The 12113-nt window shown below is 44.1% G+C and overlaps 2 protein-coding genes across 2 annotated transcripts; one reads left to right on the top strand and one right to left on the bottom strand.

Moving 5' to 3' along the window:
* Positions 1-1851: 1851 nt before the first annotated feature.
* gpr182 (G protein-coupled receptor 182) lies at positions 1852-4209 on the top strand. Its single transcript, XM_044039139.1, has 2 exons — positions 1852-2046; positions 2531-4209. Exons 1-2 carry the CDS (start codon positions 1867-1869, stop codon positions 3602-3604), a joined length of 1254 nt encoding a protein of 417 aa, XP_043895074.1. The 5' UTR covers positions 1852-1866; the 3' UTR covers positions 3605-4209.
* A 2-nt stretch (positions 4210-4211) lies between these two features.
* On the bottom strand, positions 4212-10650 carry LOC122777721 (zinc finger and BTB domain-containing protein 39). Its single transcript, XM_044039138.1, has 4 exons — positions 10537-10650; positions 8217-9506; positions 7379-7738; positions 4212-6650 (listed from the first exon to the last, which is right to left on the bottom strand). The coding sequence occupies exons 2-4, from the start codon at positions 9483-9485 to the stop codon at positions 5679-5681; spliced, it is 2601 nt and encodes an 866-aa protein (XP_043895073.1). The 5' UTR covers positions 9486-9506; positions 10537-10650; the 3' UTR covers positions 4212-5678.
* Positions 10651-12113: the final 1463 nt, after the last annotated feature.

Genomic DNA, 12113 nt, shown 5'->3' with positions numbered 1-12113 from the left:
GGATGGAGGGATCTAGCTGGTGTTCAGCCACTTAATTCAGTTTACAGAGAAACGTCAGAAAGAGAGAAAATATCCAGTAAGAAGCAATTCCCTGGATAAACGTTCCTTTTTGATGCCAGAGGTCAGAGGAGAATGGCCGGACTGGTTTGACATTGTAGAAAGGCAATAGAAACTCAAATACTGGCATCACAAACACCTGATTCACATGGTCAGCTCATCAACAAGCTCTGCAGAAGCATGGTAACAAGCTGTTCATCTGAATCTGAGGTGCGTTGGAGCAGGGCAACATCTAAAACATGCAGGACAGTGTTCACTGAGGACCAGGGTTGGGAAACACTGTAGAGTCTAGAGTTTTTATTGAATTAGCTCATGTCATGTCCCTTACCTCACCCTTTTTTATCAAGTGGACATAGTTGAAGAAACTATGTAGTCTTCAGTTAGTGTCATGTTAAATTTGTGCACTGTGGACTTAAGTTAATGGTGGTCCTTTGTAGAGCTGACACGACTCCCGATATGAGCTGAGCCACAACAGTTTACTGTCACCACCTGTAGACACGTGTGAAGCTGAACTGTGGCTCGTATTTTAATTGCTGGAACATTGTGATGCTGAGGATGTGAGTATAAACCTTCAGGTTAAAGAGCCCCTTTTCCTGAGTCAGGTTGATTTGACCCCAGGCTTCCACCACCTCTACATACTGCCCATCACTCACCGTGCCTCACAGCACGGGGAGCGGAGCAGCTTCCTGGCATTTTCCTGAAGATAAAAGCATGGACCAATTAAATTAGTCCAAAATGTTGGGGGAGATTTACACTTTATAAAATAAACACAGTAGTGTTAAAGCACCACTTTAAGCACTTGTTAGCATGTGGCTCAGACACACGTGAGGTAATCACTTCTTAGTGTAACTAACTGTGCCAGGTCTGTTCTAAGTGGCCTCGTGTTCTTGCCCTTCCATTTTTTAAATCTTTTTTTTGTCTGTCTGCCTTTTATTCATCTGATTATGTTCACATTTGGTGGATCTTGCTGAGGAACAAGGAGAGTGCAGTTTTCAGGGTTTGAACAGGCACGACTTCATTTATCTTAAGCGTAAATTGCACAATCTATTGGTGTACTATTGTCTTTTTATATTGCATTGTTTGTGGCGGGTCCTCTTCCATGGAGTCAAGGTGTTACCACTGTAGGTTCTACTACTTGATTTGACAGGTTGAGAGGATGAGGCAGAATTCTTCACACTGAAACTGAAAATTCAGATAGTTACATCCGAAAAACAAAACAAAATAAAGAGCGGCTGAACGGGGAGGACTGTGTTTAGCTCTTTATGTATCTAAGCAAGTGTCTGACAAGTCAGTCAGTCATCATCTAACCGCTTTATCCTCCACCAGAGGGTCGCGGGGGGTGCTGTGCCAATCTCAGCTACATCGGGCGATAGGCGGGGTACACCCTGGACAGTTCGCCAGTCCATCGCAGGGCCACACACAGCTAGAGACAAACAACCATTCACTCTCACACTCACTCCTATGGTCAATTTAGAGTGTCCAATTCACCTAATCCCCACATTGCATGTTTTTGGACTGTGGGAGGAAGGCGGAGAACCCGGAGAGAACCCACGCACACACGGGGAGAACATGCAAACTCCATGCAGAAAGGCCCTTGTTCCAACCGGGGCTCGAACCCGGGTCTTCTCGCTGCAAGGCGAGAGTGCTAACCACTACACCACCGTGTGGCCTGTGTCTGACAAGTATACAGTTTAAATTATGGAAGGGACCTTTATGATTGAACACTTGATTTGGAAATCCATTTCTTGAGTTCACATCCCTGAACATTTATGCCACTCCCAGCACCCAGAGGATGTCCTGTTGAGAGAAATGGGAGGGCACAATCACCTCAGGCTGCTTGATTGCTCAAAAAGTCTTCAACATACAAGCTCGAAGGACTCTTCTTACATCTACAGGCTTCACACACGCGCAAGACTCTCAAGAGGGCAAAAAGGCCTCAGACAGGACCTGCCCCCTCCTCTTCTCCATCACCTTCATCAACACTACGAGGTATGATTTTAGACAAACTTTTTGAGATTTTAGAATTCTGTTTCTGCCTTTAATATACAGAGAAAGGGGGACATTGCCAGCTCTTGTGGAATAATTTTGCATAAAGAAGTTATATAAAGCCCTTTTCTGGAGCCATGGTTGATTGCATTGAGGGTAATATTGATGCCAGTTTTCGTTAAAAAATGAGTGACAATGTGAGGCATCCATCCATGTGATTAATCTATAGAGACCAATCAATCAGGGGATTACTCTTAGTAAGTGAGTAAGTACACAGCTCCTCAAAATGAGACATTTATCATTTCTGGAGTTTTGCGTTTTGAAACAGTTTTGAGTAATTTGAACCATGTTGCTACTGAACTCAGCATACCTGCCACCCTTTTCCTGTTGCTGTTATGCAACATCGGAAAACATAAGCAGATTAACCACAAAGCAAATCTAAATACTGATCAGATACGGAACACTTTTCCTCTCCTTTTCACTTCAGACCATGAGCCTTCACGAGGCCAACCACACAAACTTCTGGAATGGCACACCGTGGTTTATCCACGAGTGCACCATCGAGCTGGACTCTAATTACAGGCGCATCGCCCTCTTCTTGATCTACCTGTTCATCTTCATGGTGGGCCTGCTGGAGAACGCCCTGGTCATCTGGGTGAACTGGCGTCGACGGCATTCCGCCAACGGGGTTCTCTTCTGTATCATCAACATGAGCCTGTCGGACCTGATGGTGATTGTGATTCAGCCGTTCTTCATGATGGAGGTGACCATGAACGAGGTTTGGCTGTGGGGCCGCTTCCTCTGCAAGGTCACACACCTCATCTACAAGATCAACTTCTACAGCAGCACCTTCTTCCTGGCCTTCATGACCATGGAGCGATATCTGTCGCTGACCAGACCTTCATCTCCAGCCCTGTTCCCTGTGGCAGGCCGGCGGCGTTGGCTGCTGTGCGGAGGCCTATGGGTGTTTTCTTTTTTCATGGCTCTGATTGAGAATGTCCATGTGGATCTTCTGGAGTGGGATGAACCTGGCTGTTACATGATGCCAGAATACAACCACATCGAATGGTATGTCTCTGTGACTTTTCTTTGCAGCATCTTCCAGTTTGTGCTCCCCACCACTGTCATCGTCACGTGTAACGTGCTGATCGCTCGAGCGGTTCAGACTGCTCCAGACGTGCAGGGCCGACGAGACGTGTGGCTGGTGCATGTCTACTCCCTGGTGTTTGTCATGTGCTGGCTGCCATACCACCTGGTCCTGTTACTGCTGAACATAGACGACCTTAACCCTCTCATATTAAGCTGCAACGCATTTGAAGTCCTCTACTTCTCTTTCAGCGTAGTGCAGAGTCTGACTCTTTTTCACTGCATTGCCAATCCCATCCTCTACAACTTCTTAAGCAAGAGCTTTCGCAACAACCTGATCAACACGGTGGTGACCTACATACCCAGAGAGCGGGCTGTGGACCAGCCCAATTCTCTCAATGGAGGTGGTACAGACCTAGGGAAGCAGCGCAAGTTGAGTGATGCCAGTACAAGCCAGTCTGATGTTGCATCATAAAGAAGAAAATGAGATAAGAATAGAGAAAGCATCAGGAGGAAGACACTTTCTAAAGGGAAGATTTGACAGAACTGAATTAGTTCTAGTGCTTCTGAAAACAAGAGGCAAATGTTGTTGTGCATTGTATCTGTGTCATAAGCTCATTGTGCTGTATGTTATGCAACACCACCACAACACCTTCCGCTCATAATCCCTTTCCTGTTTTCTTTCCATGTATCTCATCACAGTTTGAAACAGAGGAAGGCAGGAAATGTTTGACGTCTGCTTTCTTCTCAAAACTTGCTCATCTCCCATAGGAAAACATGGCAGCCTCTGAAATGTGATGGCACAGGGGGGAAGCAGTGCCACACAAGGAATGTGTGTAAACAAATCTACTGCCTGTACGTCCTAATATCCTTACTAACATTTATGCAAATGTGAAATCTAACTAAATGGGCCAGAGTCTAATTTCATACCTGTGCCCGAATGCTGTGTTAAAATGCAATTAAACTCCCTCAAACACTACTTGTGTCTATTTGAGTAGGAAAAATGTGAGTTGAGTCTTGCACTTTGTTAACTCAGCAGCAGAGCAGAGCAATAAAAACAAAAAAGCTCAGGAACATGCATGTCTGGAAGCGCTGTGTGTTTATTTTTACTGAGTTTGCTCTTCTTGCACTTGGCTATAACGTCCAAATTACATTTACTTTCATTACTCTTCCCATCTGGAATGTGTCACATTCAACATTTTAAAAGATAAGAAGGCAGAAAGAGGAAAAGGGGGGCATCAGTCCACAAATGGCACAATAGCAGGAAGAGACCAGGCATTAGAAACGGACAAAGGTCACATGACCCCAGAAGCGAGGTTAACAATACCACAGATTTCTGCAGGTTCATCACTGAAATTTTGATGATGGATGAGTTTTACAGAGCAGGACATTGTAAAAGTCAATTTAAAACCAATAAAAAAAAATGTGTGTGCTTGGTGGGACACCACACACACATTTTTTGGGATTGTCCAAAACCATCAACATTCTGGCTAAATATACAAAAAAGAGGGGGTAGACAGGTAGGAGTGAGTACCTGCAATGTATCTATGACTTAATGACTGTGATCTCCCTTAAGTTGTTTATTTTTTTATTTTCAAAAACAATATTTAAAATAAATAAATGATTGAACGGTCATAAATATGAGGTAAGACATAGGTGATAATGGTGATAATTGAAGTGTTTCTACAGCACAAAAGAAATGACACATGCTCTCAACAAGTGAATACAGCATGTGTGACTGAATGGCATTTTCATGAAGCATCAAAAAACAAAAACAAACGCAATTAAATGCACCGATTCATGTGGCCAGTCAAGTTCTACCTGCTGATGAAAGGTTCAAGGCCATTGAAAATATCAGCGTGTGAAAACAGTGACAAATATAGGAAAATACTTTCTGTGCTACATTGATGTGTTACTTGACAATCAGTTAATTCATTAGTTATTGATCACGACTTAAAAAACAAAATTATCCTGACAGTTAAAAGTTATAGAGATACAGATTTTAGGTTTGGGAAGAACAAAAGCACAACAGTCAACAATCTATAGGCTCACCTTGTTTCATGGACGCAGAACAGGATCCACTGCCACCAAGTGGCTTCCATTGATATTAGTTCAAAGACGTAAACCTTTAAACAGGTTTGTCTCAGTGAGGAGCATCTGAGAGATAATATGTGCAGCATGTTCTAAAAGTCTTAGTCTATAACTGAGCTGAAACCATTAATCAAATTATCACAACAACCTTAATTTAAACAACACCTTTGATCCTTAATAAAATCATTTCATTTATCTAGCAAAATCTCTCTGGTTTCAGCTTGTAAAATATGAGTTGCTTTTTTTCAGCTTTGTATCGTCATAAACTGCATTTTTTTGACTGTTGGTTGATTGAAATAAGCCAGTGACAGACATTGTTAACAAAGTTACTGATATGTTAGCATCTAAACAACCCCAGTTCATTATACTGTATGTACTTTTGCAACCCCATGCAGGCTTAGGGTCACAGAGAGAGGGGGAACAGATGAGGTAATGACACCTGGATGGCACTGAGCCGATCAAGAGTCCACAGTGGGCAGTGGTTCTTTCGAGTGATCGTTGTACATGAAGGTCTGCTCGATGTTGAAGTCCGGCGGGAGGTGGTCCTTGTGGAGCTCCATATGTGACGACACCAGCTTCAGCGTGGAGAAGTAAAGGCCGCAGACGGTGCAGCGGTACATGAGAGCGCCAGCGTGGGTCTTCAGGTGGCAAATCATGGTGGAGCGGCCTCTGAAGAACCGTAGACAGACTTTGCACTGGTAGGGTTTTTCCCCGGTGTGGATGCGAAGGTGATAGGTGAACTCCCCCGAGTGGGCGAATCGTTTACCGCAGTAGCGGCAGCGGTAACGGACCCCTGCTGCTGCAGGTCCCCCCTCCTGCCCTGCACTCTCACTAGGAAAGACCCCAGAGGACAAGCTGTGTACTGACCCCTGAAAGAACTTATCTGGTACACTGAAGCCCATTCCCAGACCCAAACCCAGGTTGCTTATTTTAATGAGGCCACTTGCATCCCGTGGGGATGAGGAGCTGGAGGATGGAGGACACTCTAGAGACTGGTCAGCTTTTCGTTTGCCAAACCAGCCCTGGCCCCCGACACCTCCTCCACTCCCCAGAGACTCATTGGTGTGCAGGCTGAGGTGGTATTGAAAGGCAGATGATGAGCGGAATGTCTGTGGGCAAAGGAAGCAATGCAACTCTTCCAGGCCTGCCATACCTCCTCCCCCAACTCCATCTGCCTCAACTCTGTAAGTCCTCAGTGCCAACTGCTCCCTCTCCTTAGCTGCTGCCTCCTCAGCATGAACAGTCATATGTCTGTCCAGGAGGGGGCGCTCTACAAAGCAGCGGGCACAATGTGGGCAAGTGAAAACAGGCAAAGAGAGGTGGGTGAGGGTGTGCCACAGCAGGGAGCACAGGGAGAGCTGGGGGAGGTGACACACTCCACAGCTCAGGCTCTGAGGACACACATGGTTCAGCAGGTGGTCTTTGACAGTCTGAGGGAAGTGAGAAAGAAACATGTCAGAATGTCATTTACTGTACGAGGCATCAACAGTTATTCCATACTCCCACTATACTCTGTTACTCCATACTCTGACATACGTAGATTATACAAACAATTGTCTTTAGAAAATTTTAAATTGTTAAGTTTTTCTAGTCTGGGGTTATATGAGCTACTGACTTAGCGCTGACATCACCATGCATGCCGCCGATGCACAGCTGTTGTCAGAAACTAGCCTGAGATATGGACGCTTGCCCTCACATGACTGCCACTTAACAAAATCTACAGTTTCTTGGGTATATTAAGACTATATTTACCACAGCAGACAGCATGTTTAGGCAACAAAAGGAAGTATGTTCACAGCAACACCAAATTCCATACAGAAAATCTTTTCCAGCTTGTGAAGACACAAGAGACTGCCTCGTTTGGCAGGTTTCTGTTACGTAGGTATAACTGAATTATCGATTTCACACTTAAGTCACAACATTCCTGACTATCTCTAGGGGCTTTGTCCAGGAGAGTGAGCGGTTTCCGGTCGGAAAAGGCTTTCTAATGGAAACGGAAAGCATTGAGCATATTCTTAGGATATTGTACACTTAGGCAGGCATAGAGTTAATTAGATAAGCCTTTTGGTAAGTGGATCGCCGCTGGCAGCAATGTTTCCTTGGCTCAGGCTGGTATCTCACACAACTTCACTTTGCAAAATGTGAACTATCCACCAACCTGGAAGTCCTTGCTGAGGGTTTTGGTGCACACGGCACACTGCAGCTCGGAGCCAAGGCCCTGGCTGCCGTTGGTGAGTGCTGCCTGCGGTATGGTGTAACTGGAGGATGAGTGGTGGTGGTGCCGCAGCAGTTTGTTTTGGCTGCAGAATTGCTGGTGACACATGTCACAGGTGAAGAGCTGCACTCCGATGTGGGAGAGTGCGTGGGTGACACCAGCAGCATGGTCCGGGTAGGAAGCCCCACACACCCTGCAAAGACCCATCTCTGTCAGATGGGTCTCAGCGTGTCTTCTAATAGCAGCAGGGTCTGCTGGGAGAGGCACTGCACAGGCTTTACATGACAGTGTGGCTCCTGTGACCTGGAAGAGTAAACAATGTTATTTCTACTGTGATGACTAATGACTACAGATGACAAACACCATGGTCACAAGTACATTAAAAGGTTTTTGCACACCACAAAATATAAGTGATCAAAACTCAGGACAAGGGTGCCAGATAGCTCCCTTACCCCCCTCTCCCCTTCACCCTACTCTGTCCCATCCAATAATGGCAAAAAACCCAAACAATAACCTTTTTTTTTTTAGAAAAACTATACAAGGCAGAAACTATACAATCTCCATTCTGATGATAACTTTATAAACATGATGCTTTGGTCCTTCATCAGGCAGAATTCAAACACTGGGACGGAAATCAAACAATGACAACTTATTGCAATATAATTTTCTCTGATAGCAATACAACAGTTCAGTTCTATATACGCCCACATTTTACTCAATTTGTCCATATCACAATGCCACATGTAAACTTATTTCAACAGCCTACAAACACAAACATTACCTGACTGCTCGAGCTCCCGCCATTTCCATTTTCCACGCAAACCAGGTCGTCTTCATCGTCCTCTTCATCGCCATCCTCAATGAAGTTCTCATCATCGCTCAGCTCGATGATCTCACTTGCCAGCTGTCCCCACTGCTCCTCCTCTGTTCCCTCTACTGCTCCGTTACCTTGCAGAGCCTCCCTCTCCTCATTTTCTCCCCCCGCTGCCTCTCGAAACATCAACCCACTGTCCCTCTGCATGTCTACCACTCCGCCTTCCACTGCCCCGACCTGCAGGCTGCACAGTGGCTCTCCTAAAGAGGATGTTGGGGTGCAGGTCTCAGCTATGAGCTGGGCTGAAGAGTCGGGGAAGGAGCAGGAGACTGTAGGCGCAGGTTCACTGCTTTGAGGCACAGAGCCACTGACAGAGACCACTCGGCCCTCTCTGTTGGTTTCCTGACAGCTGCCTCCTGCCTCCTCCTCCTCTTCCAGCCCTTGCTCAGTCTTCAGTTGAAGCACAGGACCTGAAGGCAACACACTGCTGTTCTGACAAGACTGACTGCTGGTTAGTAGATGTCCTTCTGGTAGTTGATGATCTGATGCCATTTGTCCATAGCCAATATGAGACTGGACATCTTCTGCCTTCAGGTTCATAGTTAGAGCATCAGAGTGAGTTGCGTGGCCTGCTCTGGCTGTCCTGGATGTGAAGGGGGGTGAGGAAGCAGCAGCAGGAGTCGGGGCAGCAGATAGACCAGCTGATGAAGACAGCGATGAGCAGGAGGCAGCTGATGAACACACTGAGGATGCAGATACAGAAGCTGTGCTAACAATAGCTACTGCAGATGCAGCAGTTACCATGCTTGAGTCCAGTGTGAGGTCTCCAGGGCTGCTGGATTTACAGTTTGCAGTCACAGAAGCTTGCAGGTCAGGGAAGATGGCGTGACAGGCCCTCACCAGTTCACCTACACCCAGCCTCTCAGCCAGCTCATACAGTACTCCAACATCAATGAGATCAGTCAGGATTTCCCCCGTGTAGACAAAGGTCAGGACCTTCTCAAAGTTGGCCGGTGAGATAAACTCCAGTGAAAAGGCAGTGGTGGAAGAGGCCGGAGCTCGGGTGAACAGGTTTTGGAAGTAGGACCCGGCACAGGCCAGCACCGCTCGGTGTGCTGCGAATGTGCGGTTTCCAACTTGTAGGAACACATCACAGTAGCGACGTGATTGGCGGCAGCAGTTGAGCTCAGCAAGGAGGCTGGCAGCATGGCCAGGACCCTGCAGCCGGATCCTCATCCCTGCTGCACTACAGTCCAACTGCAGGCAGAGACAAGAACAGACAGCCTGATGTTAAAACTAAGCCAGGAATCTCTGTGAAGTCATAGACTCAGCTCTAAATTGAAACATCCTCATTATGATGAACTAAAAAATCTATCTAATACTGTGTGTAGACCAAATCATTCCACTTCTCAGATCTTTACAATGGCTTCTCGTATGTCAGAGCTGTTGTCTTATAATGTGCTCATACACTTAAGAGTCCTCTCTCATTCACAAACAGATGATTTACTCTTTATTTTAGTAAAGACATGTTCCAACAGTTAGTTCTTCAAAATCCTGGAACTAATCATTAACACTTACCTCACTGCACTGCAGCTTCTATATTTATATTCTCCAGTTTTATTCTATTTAATCGTATTTTTTTTTAATACATTTAATTATCTTATCTTGTTCATCGTCCAATTTATAATTATAATAATAATAATACATCGTATTTTTATAGCGCTTTTCTTAAACAATAGCTGAAACTTTCAGTTCAATATTACATGTAACAGAGATGCAAATGTTAATTACTCCTGTACAAAAAACGAAAAATTTATTATTAAGTAATTAATTAACTATTCAGAGACCCTTAGTGTCCCTCTAGGGTTTAAATTCTAGTGAATGTCAATAACAAAGACATGGGACAATGATCATGCATTTAAAAGAGGCATCAATTTGGAAAGATAGATGGTAAAAACCAATGAAGAGCTGTTCATGGTGCGAGTTGAGTCCGGGGTTATTTATGAACTGTTTTAAATTGCAATATGCAAATTCATTAACTAGCACTGATTCATTCGTTAAAAAGATTTAAAAAAGAAATAGTATTGGTCTAAATGTGGAACACTTACACGGACACCGTCAGTGTCCAGGCTTTGGTTGGATACAGTGAATTGAAGATTGTCAGTGTTTTGTTGTCAGACAGCTGCATCAGTGTTTTACCTGCTGCCTGTATTTCACACACTCGTACATTATTTTACACATTTTTTAACTTTCCATCCACTGAATGTAGCTGTCGTTAGTTTCTTACCCATGAAGAGACGCCGGTAGACGGTGATTTTTTTTTCGTTTCTCTGACGGTTTATGGAGAAAATCCTATAAATACCACGGTTTTACATTTAACAGCCTCTTCTTTTCTCTTTCCGTCGCATTTTGTTGACGTGTGTCAACACAGCAAGTGGTGCCGTCGCCCCCTACAGTCTGTACGAGTCACTGCAGCGAAAATGATGAACATGAAGGTAAGAAACATGAGGTAGAAAAGCCTCATTATTATGTATTCTTAATGTTAAAATGTGTGTGATTCGTAATAATCATGACTCAAGTGATATGAAATTAAATAGGAAAAGTATTTGTGCTGTTATGAAATCCATGATTGCATTTCAGAGGTGTATGCACTGGTATTGCCTCCCAGACAGTTCACAGTATGATTGTAAAATCCAAATAATTATGGCTGAGTACCATTTAGCTTTCTCAGTTTCATGATGCATGTCTCGAGGTAGATGAACTGAACATAGTTACCTGTGCTTTTCCAGCTAAAACATGATAGAATTGACAGTAAGATTTTAATGAAACATTTTGAAGGACTCTCTGGTTTTGCCCCTAAGTACAACTCTGATTATCATCTCACCATATGAGCTTGGTCATGAATTGTGGTCCTCATCCAAAGGCTTAATAACCCAAGCCCCCTATCCTGGCAACCTCCTAACCTCTATACATTTTAAAAACAAGTTGTTGTTTTTTTACAAGTCTGCTTTTTCTGGGTTTCAGTTCTTATCAATGTATTGATTGATTGTTATATTAATTTTATATACTTATTATCGTAAAGCTCCAGTGCATAAAAGATGGTGAGAATTAGTGACATCTAATGGTGAGACTGCAGATTGCAACAAATGAGGGACTCCTCCACTCACCGCTCCCTTGCCACTGGTACTATCCAGCGATAGTACCAGTGTACTTTTTTAAGTACCCGCTCTGGTGAGGTTCCAAGTGAGCTGAAGTTTCAGTTACACTGAAAACGAGTGCTTTTCTAGTCACTGTTTGTGTATAAAATAATATCATTGCAGTTCTGTTCAGCCGTGCCATGACAACCCCCGCCCACATTGAGGAGGTACTAAAGTAATGGAAAATGACGTGCCTGATACCAAACTGAGTAGAGTCAAGCCGAGCCGAGTCGTGCTAAAACCGAATAGTGGAAAAGTGCCATTAGTGTTGTGCAATGGTCAGTAGTGTAGTATTCTAGACAAAGTTCTGAGACAAAATAAAACAACAATTTCTTCAGATAACGCTATTTCTTTTCTTTTTTTAAAGTTTTATTTTATTCCAGTAACCCATTTGTTTTAGCTCATGAGGGATTCACACAACCCACTAAGTGTCACAAGTAACAATGACACCCGTAGTCGCTTCATACTTCACTGTAAACTCATGGAATAGACCGACACAACAGTAATATGAGTATGAATTGTGTATCCTTATGGCTATCCCAAATTACACTTTGCACAAATAGCCACATGTTTACATAGGAAAATCATTTTTCACTGGTATATGCTTTTATGACATGTTGGAGAATAAGAAATTATAAAAGACAATGAAAAAAAACCAAACCAGACA

Source organism: Solea senegalensis, linkage group LG11 (assembly GCF_019176455.1).
Source record: "Solea senegalensis isolate Sse05_10M linkage group LG11, IFAPA_SoseM_1, whole genome shotgun sequence".
Lineage (NCBI taxonomy): Eukaryota > Metazoa > Chordata > Actinopteri > Pleuronectiformes > Soleidae > Solea > Solea senegalensis.
The sequence above is the reverse complement of the archived record's forward strand: the minus strand, read 5'-3'. Positions and strand labels throughout refer to the sequence as shown.